General features: G+C 40.1%; 1 protein-coding gene and 1 non-coding gene across 21 annotated transcripts in view; both read right to left on the bottom strand.

Annotated features, from left to right (window-relative positions):
• magi2a (membrane associated guanylate kinase, WW and PDZ domain containing 2a) overlaps window positions 1–17,083 on the bottom strand; it is a 556,955-nt gene that overhangs the window by 426,144 nt on the left and 113,728 nt on the right. For 18 of the 20 annotated variants that reach the window (XM_073066607.1, XM_073066606.1, XM_073066590.1 and 15 more), the window contains exon 2: window positions 2,745–2,861. In XM_073066607.1, coding sequence (XP_072922708.1) covers window positions 2,745–2,861 — 117 coding nt within the window. Of the gene's footprint in view, window positions 1–2,744; window positions 2,862–3,071; window positions 3,193–3,254; window positions 3,601–17,083 lie in introns of those variants that run through there. The other 2 variants (XM_073066599.1, XM_073066600.1) reach the window with 2 other exon arrangements.
• LOC140739044 (U6 spliceosomal RNA) lies at window positions 14,572–14,678 on the bottom strand. The gene has a single exon (XR_012101553.1). It is a non-coding gene; the product is annotated as a U6 spliceosomal RNA (small nuclear RNA).

Below are 17,083 nucleotides of genomic sequence, written 5' to 3'. Positions count from 1 at the left end.
TATCGCAGATACAAGCCTAATCCAATTGTTCCTCATAAGACCAGATATTAGCCTCTTAAAACTTCCTTGAACTGTTTTCAAGGCATCAACATCTTTCTTTAAATAAGGCAAATGCTGTATATAGATTTCAGAGCTGACCTTACCAGTGTGCTTTATACCTGAAGCACAACCTCCCCAATTTTGCATTGTTCCCTGTAATAAATGTTGCGATTCAGTTAGCCTTTTATGTGCGGTAGCTACATACAAGCCTTTTGCAAACAGACGTCATGTTTTTCTCCATTATATTTAATTTACCAGATCTTTGCCCATTTTATTAATCCATCTATAGTAACTTCTATGGTTTTATCCAAGTCATTTATATAAAATGTAGAAAGTTGAGATCTCAGAACACCACATTACATTTTGCCAATCTGAGTTCTCTGTTAGCCAGCCAAACCTCTCTCTATGTCACTATATGTCAGTCAATATGTTACCTTCTCTGTCATGGGTTTTCATTTTCCACAATAACGTACAATGGCGTACCATATTAAATAGCTTCTCAAAGTCTTTCTATTGGTTAGTTTTCTGAACAACTAACATGTTCCTACAACAGATGCTTAGCTAACCAGTAATACACATAACTTGATTGTAAAGCATTGCTTTATGTAATTTATTATATCTGTGTCAAACTTCTAAGAATAATTATTTGAGGCAATAATTATCAGGCAAGAGTGGTTCAAAGAAGGAAATCTGCAGCATTACCTGGTCTGATTTATGTGTAACCCCTTTCTTACCAATATGATTGACTCTTAATTGAAGATTGACTCTTCAGTTCAGCGGCAATTAAATGGACTGAAAATACTAGCCCTGCTAGTCTCACCCACATATCCTGAACAAATTATACAAAATTAAACAGCTTCCCACAAAGTACAATGGTAAATCAATTGACAAGGAAAAGAAAACTAATCAGTTAAACATTTGGCAGAAATTGCTTATGATTGAAATTTTTCATTATTTATTTTTACTTCATGTTTTCATTACTCCAGAATGAAGTAATTATCATATCAGTGTTCAAAATATACATGTAAATGCACTTAAAATATGCATAGAGATTAATGCCATTTCTTAAAATCTGGCACTTATGAGTTTATACTGTAAAATGTGTATTCCAGTTTCTCACAGCAGCCCAACCAACAAAAATACATTTCTGAGTGCAAGTATGTGATGTGAGAAGCTATTGGGGGCGTGGAAGTATTAATTATACAGAGATTTGTGGAGACCACACCTGGTATGCAGTTTTGGATCACTTGCCTAAAAAAAAGGATGCAACCTCAATGAAGTACAAAAAGGGCCTGATAAGCTTGATCTAAGGAGACTATATGCCCTGGCTGAAGAGCCTGGAACCAGGAAAACAGATTGAGAATAAGGGGGCTGAAACAAAGTGAACGTTCTTTACTTGAGGATGGTGAACCTCTGGAATATTCTGCCTTGGAGGTAAATGGACAGACTGTTACTGTGTTCATTCAATATACAGATTGATTAATTGACTGACTTCTGGACACTAAGAGAATTAAGACACATAGGGACAATGCTGGAAAATGACACAAGAGACAGAAGATCAGTAATGATCTTAATGAGCAGCAGTGGAGGATCAAATAACTGCATGGTTTACTTCTCTACCTATTTATTCTTTTCTAGTATATATTGACTCACTTTTTTCCTTACTGGTATACCATCCATCTATTTTACACCTCCAGCACCACCCATAAACTAAGAGTCCACTCTTTAGTGCAACTAAACATGAAATAAGTAATGCTATCACTAATATTTTTGTAAATTAATTCCAGATTAGTTTATACCAAAATTTGTCCAAATACTCAGAATTAAAGCCATTTCTCAAGAAATATGCACAATTAATTTCAGTAAGATGAATTACAAGTATTGAATATTACAGGTAGAGTACTGCTTTTTTATTTTTCTCAATGATACAAGTGAAACTATACAACCAACTACACCAATTTCTATTCTATCATAACCAATTTTATATGTACTTTAATAACCTGAAACTCATGTCAGGTTATGATGCAAATATTGATTTAATTGGTGTTACCTTTGTAACAATATCTGCATACAACCTCATAAAAGATGCCAAATATCCATGATCTCCATATCCCATAGTTATTTATTTGGAATTGATGGTTTTTTAAAATTCCATTTTGAATTAAGTTCAAAGTCATTGCAGCAACTGAAGCACTCTTAATTTTAGTTTAATATACATTTCAATTTGACATAAAAAGTTTTCACATTATAACTTACTTGATTAGCTATGTTTTGTTCATATAAAGTATGAGTTCTTTAAAAATCGAAATAAATTCGCAGCTATCTAAAAAGCAGGCAGAGACATAACTATTTCTGTTGGAAAACAAACCAGTTCTAGAAAATGGAAGATCCTTGTCCTTTATCTTTCCCCAATGTTACGATTTCCCTCCAATGCTTTTCTTTCAACCGATATTTTAAAACGAAGGTTTTATCAAGAATAAAATGCTGAATACCAAAAATATCGAATATAACGAATAGTAGATTCTGGTTCGCACATATTACTGTTATTTTCAAGGGTTCGAATCGACGTAATTTATTTTACTTTTATAGACTATTATTTAAAATACCAAACTAATTTTCACCGACTCTAAGGGTACTACTGTAGCTCTTTAACCATTTCGGCTCTTCGCTTCTTGTCTGAACCTCAGCAAAAGCACGATACTTACATGGCACGGTCCGCAAATACAGGTTATCGCGGATAATCTGCTGAAGCTCGTGGTCAACCGAACCCTTTTGGAACCGTAAATTGAGATAGTGTCGAAGGTCCTTGTCAACAGTGCCCCCTGCAAAAAGGAATACAAGTTACATTTAGCACTACCGGAAAGATAGAGTCCAGAGTGAAAAGAAAAGCAATCAATACAGAACCCTCCGCTGTTCCGATTTGAGCTTGCGAACTGCGAATCAAATCCCACCTCATATATTCCTCGCACGGAATCTCAACGATAAACTGGCCATTCACACAGTAATGCAAAGTTCAACAGTTAAAGCCATACCAATATCATCACTGGACGAGCCTGAACACAGCCTCACTTGAGTCCAGTTCCTCGAGAATCACAACTGCACAGCTAAAATAGAATTATGTTTGATTCTTTGTTATATTTTATACAATTGGAGCTGCCGTCCTTTAAGCTACATCTGCTTCGCCTTTCTTTATAAATTTTTGTATTTATACTAACTGGATTGGGCAGCCCGAGCGGGTGTTCGGTGGCAGCAGACCGTCAGTTCCACGCCCAGCCACCCAAAGGGCACACTTCAGCCATCCACCAAGAGCTCCCGTTATTGCACACTGGCGGGAAAGCCTGAACGATCCCGCTCTTGTCTCGGCGCTGGTGCCTCAACAAGGCACTGCCACACCTCTTATCCTTGCTGCATCAGCTTCTATTCGCTGCCCTTAATGCCCTGTCCGTGGCTACTGTCACACAGCATGCCGCCGTGGGCACTGGAGACACACAGCGGCGGATCCCGTAGGAGCAGCTCACGCTCGTTCCAATTGGCTGCGAAAACGATAGGTCCTGCAGCTACCTCCGGGATGTGAAGCCCGCCGATTGATGCAGATGCTTTCTGGCAGCCTGTGAAAATGCCGGGCAGACAATAACAGATGTACTGTGACTACTGACATAAGCTCGAATCACTCACATTATAGAGAAAGCTGTGACGTTTGGAAACGGGGCAATCTATAATGTAGTCCTGTAGAGACTATTCTCCCCGATAACGGATGAAATGCTAAAAACCAAGCCAAGACTAGGCATCAAATTGTTCAGCAAATCTGTGAATAAACCCAGATTTCAACCTAATGTGCCCGGCAGGAACAGGGCGGATTCGGATTGCCCATCAGTTTTAAAGCTCTGTTATCGGAGTTTATATTGTTCATTTTTACTTGCCTTTGAAAAAAAAATGTACAACAGTGATCGGGTGTTTTCTTTATCCCTACCGACAGTTGCAGAAACAGTGTTTTTGGGCTACGCACGAAAATCCATACAGAGCTCTACATCACAGAGCTTTGTATCTTATAAGAACTGGCATTACAGCATTCTAGTACAGTACCCTAAAATATTTTTTTATTAAAACCTTATCTTTTATGTCAATTAAGTGGGGTTTTATTGAGGCCATGTCTGGATGACTGTTTACAGTTAGGCCTCTTTTACTAAAATAGGGGGCATACTTGCTCAAGAGTGCAGAGGGGATTTACAAGGTTTATTCCAGAAATTGCAGGCCAATCTTAAAAGAGTTTGAATGGACTGGGTTAGTGCAGAAGAATGAAAGATGATCTCAACAAAAGGTATAAATTTCTTGGAGCACTTTGGGGTAGATGGCTAAGGAGTCAAAAACTAAGGATCACAGTATCAAAATAAGGCAGCGGTCTTTGGACTGCAATGAAGACAAGTTTCTTCTTATGAAACAATGGTGAATTTTTGGAATTGTCTCCCATTGTGGGCTGTTCATATATCGACTACTTTCAAAACAATCATCAATAGATGTGGACACAAGAGACTACAGATCCTGAACTCTAAATCAAAAAATAATCTGCAGGTCGAACAGCATCTGTTGATCAATGGATTTCTGCATGTTAGAAATATATTGATAAGGTAAGAAAAGTGTGTTTGAGATGGATCAGCCATGCTTTTGATGAATGGCAAAACAGGGCCATAGGGATCCACTGGTTTACTTTGATTCCTATTTCTTATGTTTGTCCATAGTGAAAATGCTCTCATGGTGAAAATGTGGCCTTTGGTTCTCAATAAAAGTTCAGCTAAAATAAAAGAAAACCAGAACATTTTACTAAAAATAATTAATCAGAACCCAAATGATTTTTTACCAATGAAGTCCATTTTAAATATCATCACTGTTACATTCAAATTGAAAGGTGATCACAATAATTTAATTTAATAATGTCAGTACTAACAAATACATAGCCCAGCCTAACTTCTAACTATTTAATGATTTTCCATTTCAGCCAGCTCTTTTACTTCACTTGACATATGCTCATCTTCTACAGGTCCTGCAATAAAGGCAATGCCTGTCATTGTCAGCCCTTGCTTGGTTGTATCACACTTATATCTAACTAAGATGATTATGGATGTACTGTCTCACCAATGTTGACACTCCACAGGGGAAGATGCATAATGACAGTGTTTCTTGAAGAGAAGTGTAGTTACACTCAGACCAATAGTTACTTCCCAAGCAACATAATTAATACAAATTGTCTGATCACAACCAATATCAAAGACAATTAAAAGTGTAATCTAGTGCATAAATTAGAGACAGTAGCCAAGAAAGTGGACCCCTTTGTGCCTGTGGCTATGCATAAAATTTCTTTTGCACATACTTTGTTGATTGTGTTCATTTCTATTTGAAGTCCAACCCACCAGTAAACTGGACCATGCACTTTGGCTGCAGATTACTTTAACTTGAGTGTCATTTCCATCATATTATTCATGCACACGAAACCATAACTAAAAGGTGCAATGCTCCTTTCTCTAACGCTAAAAGAAATTGGAGCTAGACATTCTTTATCTTATGCAAGAAGTGTAGTAAATGGAGAACAATCATTGATTTATGTATGTATTGGCTGAGTTGGAAATTATTTGTAAAAAGCTTTGGAGCACCACAAAAGCATGAAGGTTGCTGTGCAGATTCACTTTCTGTTCACTTTTACAGGACTCCTTAAAGGATCATCCTGATAAATATAGCCAGGAAATATTACACCGGAAAGAGAGCAAATGCTTGCACATCATTATAGTTGATAAATGCCACAAGATACTATATTAATGGCTAATTGTCCACAAGGTACAAATGGCAGGATATCTGGGGAATGTTAAAACTTCTCAATTATATGCTATCTACAAGAGAGTAAAGGAGGGGGCTTAGGACACAGTCCTGAGGGGCTCCTGTGTTGAGGGTCAGATGGGCAGAGTTGAGGGAGCCTACTCTTACCACCTGCTGACGATCTGACTGGAAGTCCAGGATCAGCTGCACAAGGCAGGATGAAGGCCAAGGTCTCTGAGCTTCCTTGTCTAGCCTGGAGGGATTATGGTGTTAATGATTTCTATCAGGAAAAATATTATTTCAGTCCAAGTTGTTTGGCAGTAACGAATCTTAACTTTCCAATAACATTTACTTGCATTGCAATGGATGTCCTGATAATTATTTTTCATCCTAGTACTACAGATGAAGTAGTCAAAAAAAAACACAAACCAAAACCTCTTTTCGGTGTATTCTCTTTAAAGGATCTTTTGTATTGTGTAGGTGAAATGAAAGTAGAAATCATATTCCTGAACAATCCGTATCTGTCCTTGGCATTTCACCATGAATTTGACATCACTATGTGCAAAACTTAAAATTTCACTATCATCTTCTGGGCCTAAAATCTAATTGATACTAATGTAACAACTAATCACTTGCCCTAGTTTTCTAAATAATTATTAGACTGGTACAGTAACTTTACTTCATTTTATGTGCCTAATGCTGACACTTGTAACAAGACATTGTTGGGAGGGTGAAGCTTCTCGTTGAACAGGGCAACTTAAGCAGTGATATTCTTTCACCAAAGTTGCTGCCTTATTTATAATTTAGAATAATTAATTAATCAATGAGTGCTGAAACTAGAAAATTCTTGAAGCATTCAGCAGATCAGGCAGCATTTGTAGAAAGAGCAACAGAGTTAGCATCTCGATTTAGAGGCCCTTTTGTTAACAATGGCAAAGTCCCAGTTCTCACAAAGGATCTCTGATCTGAAATGTCTCCATTTCCATGCATGCTGCCTGATCTCATGAGCCTTTCCAGCAATTTTAATTAATGGCTCCTGAGAGCTTGTTAATTTTACTGCAAATTCTTGATTATCTATTTAGGAGTTCTTCTATAGATATTAAATCGTGATGGAAGGAGAAAAGAGTTACATTCCCTTGTACTCTGCTCTTGGTGTAGCTGGATATCTGCATCAAAAATGCTAACCAAAGTTATAATCGAGATCCCTGGGTAGTAAGTAAAAGAAATCTCAGATGTTTTTCCTTCCTTGTCAAATACTATCTCGTGTTTACCCATTAGGATATGGTGCAAGTCAGTAAGCTGAGACAGAATTGTAAGCTGAAAACTGCAGGCTATTCTTTAGTATTCTCCAAAATCTCTTAAATATACAAGCATTATGTAAGAAATGAAAATGTATAATGAAGCAGATCTAACATGTTAAATCCCTTCCAAAGTTCCACTTTGAATATTACACAAATTCTGCATTAACTTCCTGATACACATAATGCACAGTGGCACAGCTAGCAGAGCAGCTGCCTCACAGCATCAGAGTCCTGGGTTAAAGCCCAAGATGCGTGAATAATCATCCTAAGAATCTGTCAATACCCATAAATTTTACATAAGTATATAAAATGCCAAATCTTTAAAAACAAAATTGCTTTCACAATTGATCAACTTTACCTCTGTGGAAGTTATTTTAAGGGCAGTGCTGATGCGCATACATTACCAATATATTATATAACATTTCCTGTGGTATCAGAATGCCAGCCAATGGAAATCATATTCCTATTCATGTTGATATTAAGGGAGAGGAGGTGTTGGAGTTGTTAAAATACATTAGGACGGATAAGTCCCCAAAGCCTGATGGAATATTCCCCAGGCTGCTCCACAAGGCAACGGAAGAGATTGCTGAACCTCTGGCTAGGATCTTTACGTCCTCGTTGTCCACAGGAATGGTACCGGAGGATTGGAGGGAGGCGAATGTTGTCCCCTTGTTCAAAAAAGGTAGTAGGGATAGTCCAGGTAATTATAGACCAGTGAGCCTTACGTCTGTGGTGGGAAAGCTGTTGGAAAAGATTCTTAGAGATAGGATCTATGGGCATTTAGAGAATCATGGTCTGATCAGGGACAGTCAGCATGGCTTTGTGAAGGGCAGATCATGTCTAACAAGCCCGATAGAGTTCTTTGAGGAGGTGACCAGGCATATAGATGAGGGTAGTGCAGTGGATGTGAACTACATGGATTTTAGTAAGGCATTTGACAAGGTACCACACGGTAGGCTTATTCAGAAAGTCAGAAGGCATGGGATCCAGGGAAGTTTGGCCAGGTGGATTCAGAATTGGCTTGCCTGCAGAAAGCAGAGGGTCGTGGAGGGAGTACATTTGGATTGGAGGGTTGTGACTAGTGGTGTCCCACAAGGATCAGTTCTGGGACCTCTACTTTTCATGATTTTTATTAACGATCTGGATGTGGGGGTAGAAGGTTGGGTTGGCAAGTTTGCTGATGACACAAAAGTTGGTAATGTTGTGGATAGTGTAGAGGATTGTCGAAGATTGCAGAGAGACATTGATAGGATGCAGAAGTGGGCTGAGAAGTGGCAGATGGAGTTCAACCCGGAGAAGTGTGAGGTGGTACACTTTGGAAGGACAAACTCCAAGGCAGAGTACAAAGTAAATGGCAGGATACTTGGTAGAGTGGAGGAGCAGAGGGATCTGGGAGTACATGTCCACAGATCCCTGAAAGCTGCCTCACAGGTAGATAGGGTAGCTAAGAAAGCTTATGGGGTGTTAGCTTTCATGTCAAGGGATAGAGTTTAAGAGACGCGATGTAATGATGCAGCTCTATAAAACTCTAGTTAGGCCACACGTACTCCTAACTCTAGTTAGGAGTACTGTGTCCAGTTCTGGTTGCCTCAGTATAGGAAGGATGTGGAAGCATTGGAAAGGGTACAGAGGAGATTTACTAGGATGCTGCCTGGTTTAGAGAGTATGGATTATGATCAGAGATTAAGGGAGCTAGGGCTTTACTCTTTGGAGAGAAGGAGGATGAGAGGAGACATGATAGAGGTGTACAAGATATTAAGAGGAACAGACAGAGTGGACAGCCAGCACTCTTCCCCAGGGCACCACTGCTCAATACAAGAGGACATGGCTTTAAGGTAAGGGGAGGGAAGTTCAAGGGGGATATTCGAGGACGGTTTTTCACTCAGAGAGTGGTTGGTGTGTGGAATGCACTGCCTGAGTCAGTGGTGGAGGCAGATACACTAGTGAAGTTTCAAGAGACTACTAGACAGGCATATGGAGGAATTTAAGGTGGGGGGTTATATGGGAGGCAGGGTTATATGGGAGGCAGGGTTTTAGGGTCGGCACAACATTGTGGGCCGAAGGGCCTGTTATGTGCTGTTCTATGTTCTACAGATAAGACTGATAGGACCATACCTATACACAATTTCAATTTTTAATGATTTCAACGCACCTTGCATTTTTACTGTTAGCTACACAAACTTCAAATTCCAAAAACAAAGGATTCCAAGAATAAATTATACAACCTTGAGATCTGTCTACTTACAGGCAGCCTCAAAGAACAAAACTTGAAAGAACCTTATTAAAAAAAAACCACCACCAACCGTGCAGAGAAAGAGAAAAAAACACAAATCATGCAAACAATAAAAGCAAGCAACAGCATTCCGAACCATATTGAGTCCATAGGCCCGGAGCCTGGAGTAGGCCATTAGCCTCTGTCTCAGTTCATCACACAGCGGGGCAAATCACCAGTAACTTGAAATCACTAAGCGCATAGCAACTAGAATAGTCTCACAGCCTCAGTGCCGTGGACAGGGGAGTGAACATGTGGTGAACTACATATACCTGTCTGGACTGCTCCTGTGGCTCCTCCCACAGACCCCTGCTGACTGCTCCTGTGGCTCCTCCCACAGACCCCTGCTGACTGCTCCTGTGGCTCCTCCCACAGACCCCTGCTGACTGCTCCTGTGGCTCCTCCCACAGACCCCCTGCTGACTGCTCCTGTGGCTCCTCCCACAGACCCCTGCTGACTGCTCCTGTGGCTCCTCCCACTGACCCCTGCTGACTGCTCCTGTGGCTCCTCCCACTGACCCCTGCTGACTGCTCCTGTGGCTCCTCCCACAGACCCCTGCTGACAGCTCCTGTGGCTCCTCCCACAGACCCCTGCTGACTGCTCCTGTGGCTCCTCTCACTGACCCCTGCTGACTGCTCCTGTGGCTCCTCCCACAGACCCCTGCTGACTGCTCCTGTGGCTCCTCCCACAGACCCCTGTCTGACAGCTCCTGTGGCTCCTCCCACAGACCCCTGCTGACTGCTCCTGTGGCTCCTCCCACAGACCCCTGTCTGACTGCTCCTGTGGCTCCTCTCACTGACCCCCTGCTGACTGCTCCTGTGGCTCCTCCCACAGACCCCTGCTGACTGCTCCTGTGGCTCCTCCCACAGACCCCTGTCTGACTGCTCCTGTGGCTCCTCTCACTGACCCCTGCTGACTGCTCCTGTGGCTCCTCCCACAGACCCCTGCTGACTGCTCCTGTGGCTCCTCCCACAGACCCCCGCTGACTGCTCCTGTGGCTCCTCCCACAGACCCCTGCTGACTGCTCCTGTGGCTCCTCCCACAGACCCCCGCTGACTGCTCCTGTGGCTCCTCCCACAGACCCCTGCTGACTGCTCCTGTGGCTCCTCCCACAGACCCCCGCTGACTGCTCCTGTGGCTCCTCCCACAGACCCCTGCTGACTGCTCCTGTGGCTCCTCCCACAGACCCCCGCTGACTGCTCCTGTGGCTCCTCCCACAGACCCCTGCTGACTGCTCCTGTGGCTCCTCTCACTGACCCCCTGCTGACTGCTCCTGTGGCTCCTCCCACAGACCCCCGCTGACTGCTCCTGTGGCTCCTCCCACAGACCCCTGCTGACTGCTCCTGTGGCTCCTCCCACAGACCCCCGCTGACTGCTCCTGTGGCTCCTCCCACAGACCCCTGCTGACTGCTCCTGTGGCTCCTCCCACAGACCCCCGCTGACTGCTCCTGTGGCTCCTCCCACAGACCCCTGCTGACTGCTCCTGTGGCTCCTCTCACTGACCCCCTGCTGACTGCTCCTGTGGCTCCTCCCACAGACCCCTGCTGACTGCTCCTGTGGCTCCTCCCACAGACCCCTGCTGACTGCTCCTGTGGCTCCTCCCACAGACCCCTGCTGACTGCTCCTGTGGCTCCTCCCACAGACCCCTGCTGACTGCTCCTGTGGCTCCTCCCACAGACCCCTGTATAAAGGCGACTGAGGCCTGTTGCCCAGCCTCATTCCCCAGGATGTAGTGTTGTTCATTCTTCCAGTCAATAAAAGCCGATACCTTGCTTCCTACGTCTCAGCGTGAGTTATTGATGGTGCATCAGAACATCGTGGAACAGTGAGCAGAATTGGCCCGACCCTCGCCTCTGGTCCCAACATCCTGTCTTTTCAGTCTATCTGGTCCAGTGTTTAAACTGTCCAAACACTGGATTGTGCCATGCACGACAGCCTTGACCCCAGCACAGTGATACACTTTGGGCCTAGACCTCGCTGCCCAGCCCAAGGCCGTTTTCTACCTTTCCAAATCAGCTTGGCACTTATAGCAACCCAATCTCACTCCCAGTTTAAGGGAACAGGCTCCAAAACTCCTCCACATCAATTCCACTCCGATTTGCTCACTCCAATTCTATCTTTGACTTCAACACAGTCTCGACCATGCCTCAACCTCGCTTCTTCTCAACAATACCATGCTCCAAATTTCCATTGCACTCACACGGCTCAACCCTCGAGTCAGTTTCACCTTTACTCTTCATTGTTTGCAGTGATAGTTTATAACAATTACCACAGAAAAAGTTTTATTAATAAAGTATTTAGTTGTATTTCTTACCTTTTAAACTATCAGTAAGCTGTCACCTGACTTCAGTAGTACCATCTTAAATCAGAAGTTTTAAGGGCAGAAGCCTCCTGCTCTGTTTTCAAAGTTGGTGCCACCCTCACTTTAGGAAGGAAGCCTTTCCTTGCAATTGAGGAGGCAATCTCTCTGATGATACAAGCCACATATGATAATTTTGCTGCTTGTTACTGCAATGCAGAAATATAAAAAATGCTCTACTAAAACAAAAAGGGAACGTTTAAAATTTTTGATAATTGCAACTTTTAAATTCACGTTCGGAAGGGCCAGTTTGCTTCACTACAGGGCTCCCAATATCAAGAAGTTTCAGAGAGACTGTTCAGTCATTATGGCCTTTTAGACACCTCTTTGCCATACATGCACTATGTACATGGAGGCTGCCTTCTGCACAAAAATTTTTCAGAAATCTGTGTAGGTTTCTCAACCTCCTGAAAAGTCTTTGTCACCCTTCCCTTGATTCATTCACTCATTCATTACTGTCAAGTCAGTGTTGCTGAACAATAGTGGTTGTATTATGGTATGACCCTTTAACAACTAACTCCTGTGGTCAGAGCTTTGTGGAAAATTGTTATAATTTGAATGATTTGTATCCTAACACTAGTGTTCCTCTTTTGTAATTCATGCTGCTGGATTTCATGATTTTTGGTACATTTTGTAACAATGTTAAAGAGATTGCCAGTGGTGTTATGATACCAAGAAAGCAATGGTGACAAATTTCCACCTCTAGTTTTAATTAGCAGGCAGGATTTTGTAAGGGCAACTATTGGGATTTTTAATCTTCAGAAAAAAGGTCTTCAAGAAACAATATTTTAGGAATCCTCTCAAAAGAAATGCAATGATAAAATAGTAGGATACGAAGTCACAAAGTAAATTTTCTCACACTATTTACTTTTTGGAAAACAATGTTGTATAATATATTTAGAATCACTAGCTAATTTTATCACAGTATTCTAATTCTATCATACAAGGAGAACTTGGTAGGTAAACATAACATAAAATCTTCCTGAATACAAAAGACTTATTTAATTATATACTTCCCAAGTTTATCCAACAGTTAAATTAATACAAAACTTAACTATTTAGAGAAGGAGAATTGGGTAACTAAGAGTTCATAAAGAGTCAAATGAAAAATTTTATTTGTGCTGTGTTGCAAGTTGAGCTGAAACATAACTTGATATGTGTGCTTACTAAAATGTACTTTAACTTCACATTACGGTTAGGTGATATGAAATTTCTTTCTGTGAACAGTGAGTGTGTTGGTCTAAACTCCAGTATTCAAGAAAACCTACTTATGTAGATAATTAATTGCTACATTTTCCAAAACATTGTTATAACTGTGATGTATGTATTTGGTGTGATATCATTCACTAATGAAACTAAGAAATGAAAAATATTCCCAGGAGTATAGCACAATATTAAATAGAAATTACCAATATATTAAAATGTTTCATAAAAACAATGATAACTTATATTATTGCCATAAATACAAAAGTATAAGCAATTTTTAACCATTACACTTATGTGGCAATTGGTAATCTATTCCACCTTGTCTATGTGAATAATTCCAATTTTTAATCATTATGATTAAAGGAAAATCTTTGCTTCCTCTGTTTTGTTACACCTCTATATGTTACAACAATGTTCTTCCTTCCTGCCTGAAGATTCTGGAAGAATTCCACTTTTACCAATAAACTTCTTTTCTCTATCCACCTAGTTAGTTCTTCCTATAACAAAGCTTTGAATAAAGTGTTTGTTTCTCAAAAGCCTGGTGTCAGGTACGTAAATGTAGATGACAGAGAATGATTAGAGTCTTATGCTGGGGATGTTGCCGTGGAAAATATGCTGAGACTTATCCTTCCAGTTAATTTGGAGGATTTGCAGAGACCAGCATTGCTAGTATTTTTCCAGTATCTTGAAATGCCTATTTAAAATAGTCCAGATCTCAGAATCATACAGGCGCACAAACATCTTTCCTGTCCGGTGTACCATAAATTTTGAGCCAGATCTAAAGTCTTCTTTAAATATCCATTTCCTTAAATGACCAAAGGCTATGGTAGTGTGTTCAAAGTGATGATGAATTTCAGCATGGACGTCTGTCTTTGCTGAGGTGGCACACAAGATATGGGAAGCATTTCACAATTACTAGGATCTCATCGTGAACCTTGGTGGCTAGAGATCAATATGGTACATCATGGACAGGAAGATAAATGAAATTGGTTTTTCAGACATTGTCAATTCATTCATTGAATCACGGAAACAATATTTTAGACCTCAGCATTCACATATGTGCAAATACAAGCTTCATCTGCATAATGCAAAAAGGAATAAGTAATTTATTAGTTGGAAATGCAAAATGAAATAAAGCAATCTTTTGACTGACGGTATTACATGTAGGTTCCCAATTTATCAGTATAATACGTTAGTATAAAATGGTACTAAAAGGCTGCATTTGCCTGGTGAGAGAAAACAAATGTGGGAGCCAGGCTTTGCTAAATGAAATGGGAGCACAGAAACCTGGGTCTTGATGAGTGGAAGGATGTATGGGAATCTGAGCCCCATTGAGTGGAAGGGAGCATGGAAACTAGCATCTGAGTGGAATGGAGTACAGGAATTACAACAAAATGAATGCAATGGATTGCAGGAATCAAGGCCAAACTAAGTGCAAGTCAATATGGAATGCAACATCCCATTAGATAAACGCTAAATCATCAGGATTTCTGAATAGTCAGATAATGGGTTATTGGTGTTTTTATGAAAATTTAGATTCAGTTGTAACTCGATTTATGTTTACTATATGCAATCTTTTTTTTCCTTTAAAATATATGGAACGCTTCACGAATTTGCGTGTCATCCTTGCGCAGGGGCCATGCTAATCTTCTCTGTATCGTTCCAATTTTAGTATATGTGCTGCCGAAGCGAGCACTACTATATGCAATCTTATTAAAGTATTGTAATTAGGGTTATGTGAAGAAGTAATAACAATACCATTTCTGTGAGTTCCTAATTTCTTGATAATGATGGTAAATAGGGGTTATAGTGCAAAGCACTCTTATGACTAATTGACCTGGTTTGAGCAAAAATTCTCTGTCTTTGAACTGGGCTTCAGAGTACCATATGTACTGAGATAATTTCATCAGTACAAATGAAACCACAGGAGTGAAATAAAAAATTCAGGTGAAACTACGTATGAAGGTGGTGCTAACTGGCATCCCAGGATGAATGTAGACCAAATGTTATGGTTTCCACTAGCACATTAGTTAAGTGCATGTTTGTTTAATTCAAATTAGGAACTAATCACAACATTATACTGTTAAACTTTCTCATGTGTCAGCATCATAAACTACTTTTTGTGTGTGCTTAGGTTACGACGTCACTTCTACAGCTGTGAACTCAAACATATGTACACAGGCCAAATCTTTAAGTCACTCACTGAATACATATAAAGAAGCTGCCTTTATTAAATATTCTCAACATACTTATGACAGAGACACATTATTTGGCCTACTAGCTTGTGTAGCTCACAGTGAGGTATCTCATTCTCTCTCTTATTTCCCTTAGGCTTTGCAACCTATTCCACATGTACCTGTAAATCCCTTTTAATCCCCTTGGGTGACTTAACCATAGCAAGGAGAAACTTACGATAGATAACTAAGCCACCAGCTTCTGGATGTGGGCAGAAGCTAGTAGAAATACACATAGTTACAGACGTACAAACCTCACACTGATAGCACCTCTGGGTCCCTGGAGCTATAAGGCAGCAGCATTAAATGCTGTACCATTGTGCTTCCTGGCACGTAAACAAAAAAATGGCAAAAAATAAAGAAAAAGCACAAACTACATATGATATGAATCCAGCTTCCTAACTTTAAGTGTTTTAATTTAGAGTTGTTTGGGGGATGCTGCTAAGAGAAAATTAAGCAATGACATTAATTTACTCCCCTCAAGCATAATCTAATTTATTAGACATTCAGGATTATATTGAATCATGATTTGATGTGATGAACATAATCACATCCAGGAGATTAAATGGTGGAAATGACCTCTGTAAAATTATATAATAAATGCTATTAAACATTATTTTTATTCTCAAGATACAGTGAGTGGTTATTCAACCAAGAAAACTTTATGACACTGTCAGCTTCATTTGCTAAGAACTTGAAAATTGAAGTTCCAATTAGTCACAGAATTCTGTAGTAGTTCACATTTATTTTCCTTAAAACAATGACTTTCTATGATGATAACTTAAAAGCATTTTGAAGAGTTTGAAAGGTTATCTTTAATAAAACCTTCAATTTTTGAATTTACTAATATACAGCCAATTCAAAATGCTATTTAAATAAGTTGATTGTAATAGTCCAAAGTGTATTGTTTTCTGTTGACATTTACAGTGACTGCAAACAGATTTTCAATGTGCTGAGAGCATGTATATCTCATGACACACTTAGGGTGAAATTACATACAATGCTGACATTAAAGTGACATTAAAACCAGTGTGCAAACAAAGACATACAAAACATAAAAAACAAGAAATGCTGATTCACTCAGTTCTTAGGCAGCAGCTGTAGAAAGAAAAACAAGGTTCACTTTTCAAGTGCAAAACACTTTGTCAGCAGACTTTAAATTTAACTTTGCTTTTCTTTCAACAGATGCTGCCTGACTGGCTGAATGCTTAAAGCTTTTTCAGGTTTTATTTCAGACTTCCAGCATCTGCAGGTCTTTTAATTTTTGTTTACTGACAATGCCAGATTGTACAACTATAGATGAAACAAAACATTCAAGAGAAGGTAGTTTTATAGCTGAGTGATAAATCCCCACAATGCAGCCTAAGAGCTATTTTCTGAGGTTTTATTCACAGATTTCACAGTCAAGAACAGAACGCTATAGCACAATAACATCACTTATATATGAATTCCACCACCACCAAATGTTGTTTTGTGGTTCAGATTTCCATAGTCAAATTTATAGAACTGTCACCATTTCCTGGCACAAGCAGTGTATGTTTTCTTTATGACAGACAGAAAATATTTAAATTGTATTTTTTCTAGGCTGATGGCTAATACAATGTCTGGAAGTTTAAGAACAATTCGAAAATGGTAGTCAAAATATATAGGCTCCTGCTTACTGATTTCAGGACTAGTACAATTTTTTCAGGCATTTTGAAACTGAAAGTCCAACTCAACATTTGCATTAATCACCATAAGCTAGTATTCAAGATTGTACGGACAACCATAAATTAGCATTCCACTGTAAGAAATGGTACCTAAATACTTGAAGTTGAAATTGAACCTTTGACTAAATGCAAGATGAGAATGGATGAGGCAAAACAAG

The sequence above is a fragment of the Hemitrygon akajei genome, chromosome 14, assembly GCF_048418815.1.
Source record: "Hemitrygon akajei chromosome 14, sHemAka1.3, whole genome shotgun sequence".
NCBI lineage: Eukaryota > Metazoa > Chordata > Chondrichthyes > Myliobatiformes > Dasyatidae > Hemitrygon > Hemitrygon akajei.
Note: the sequence above shows the minus strand (reverse complement) of the source record. Positions and strands in the feature narration are given on the sequence as shown.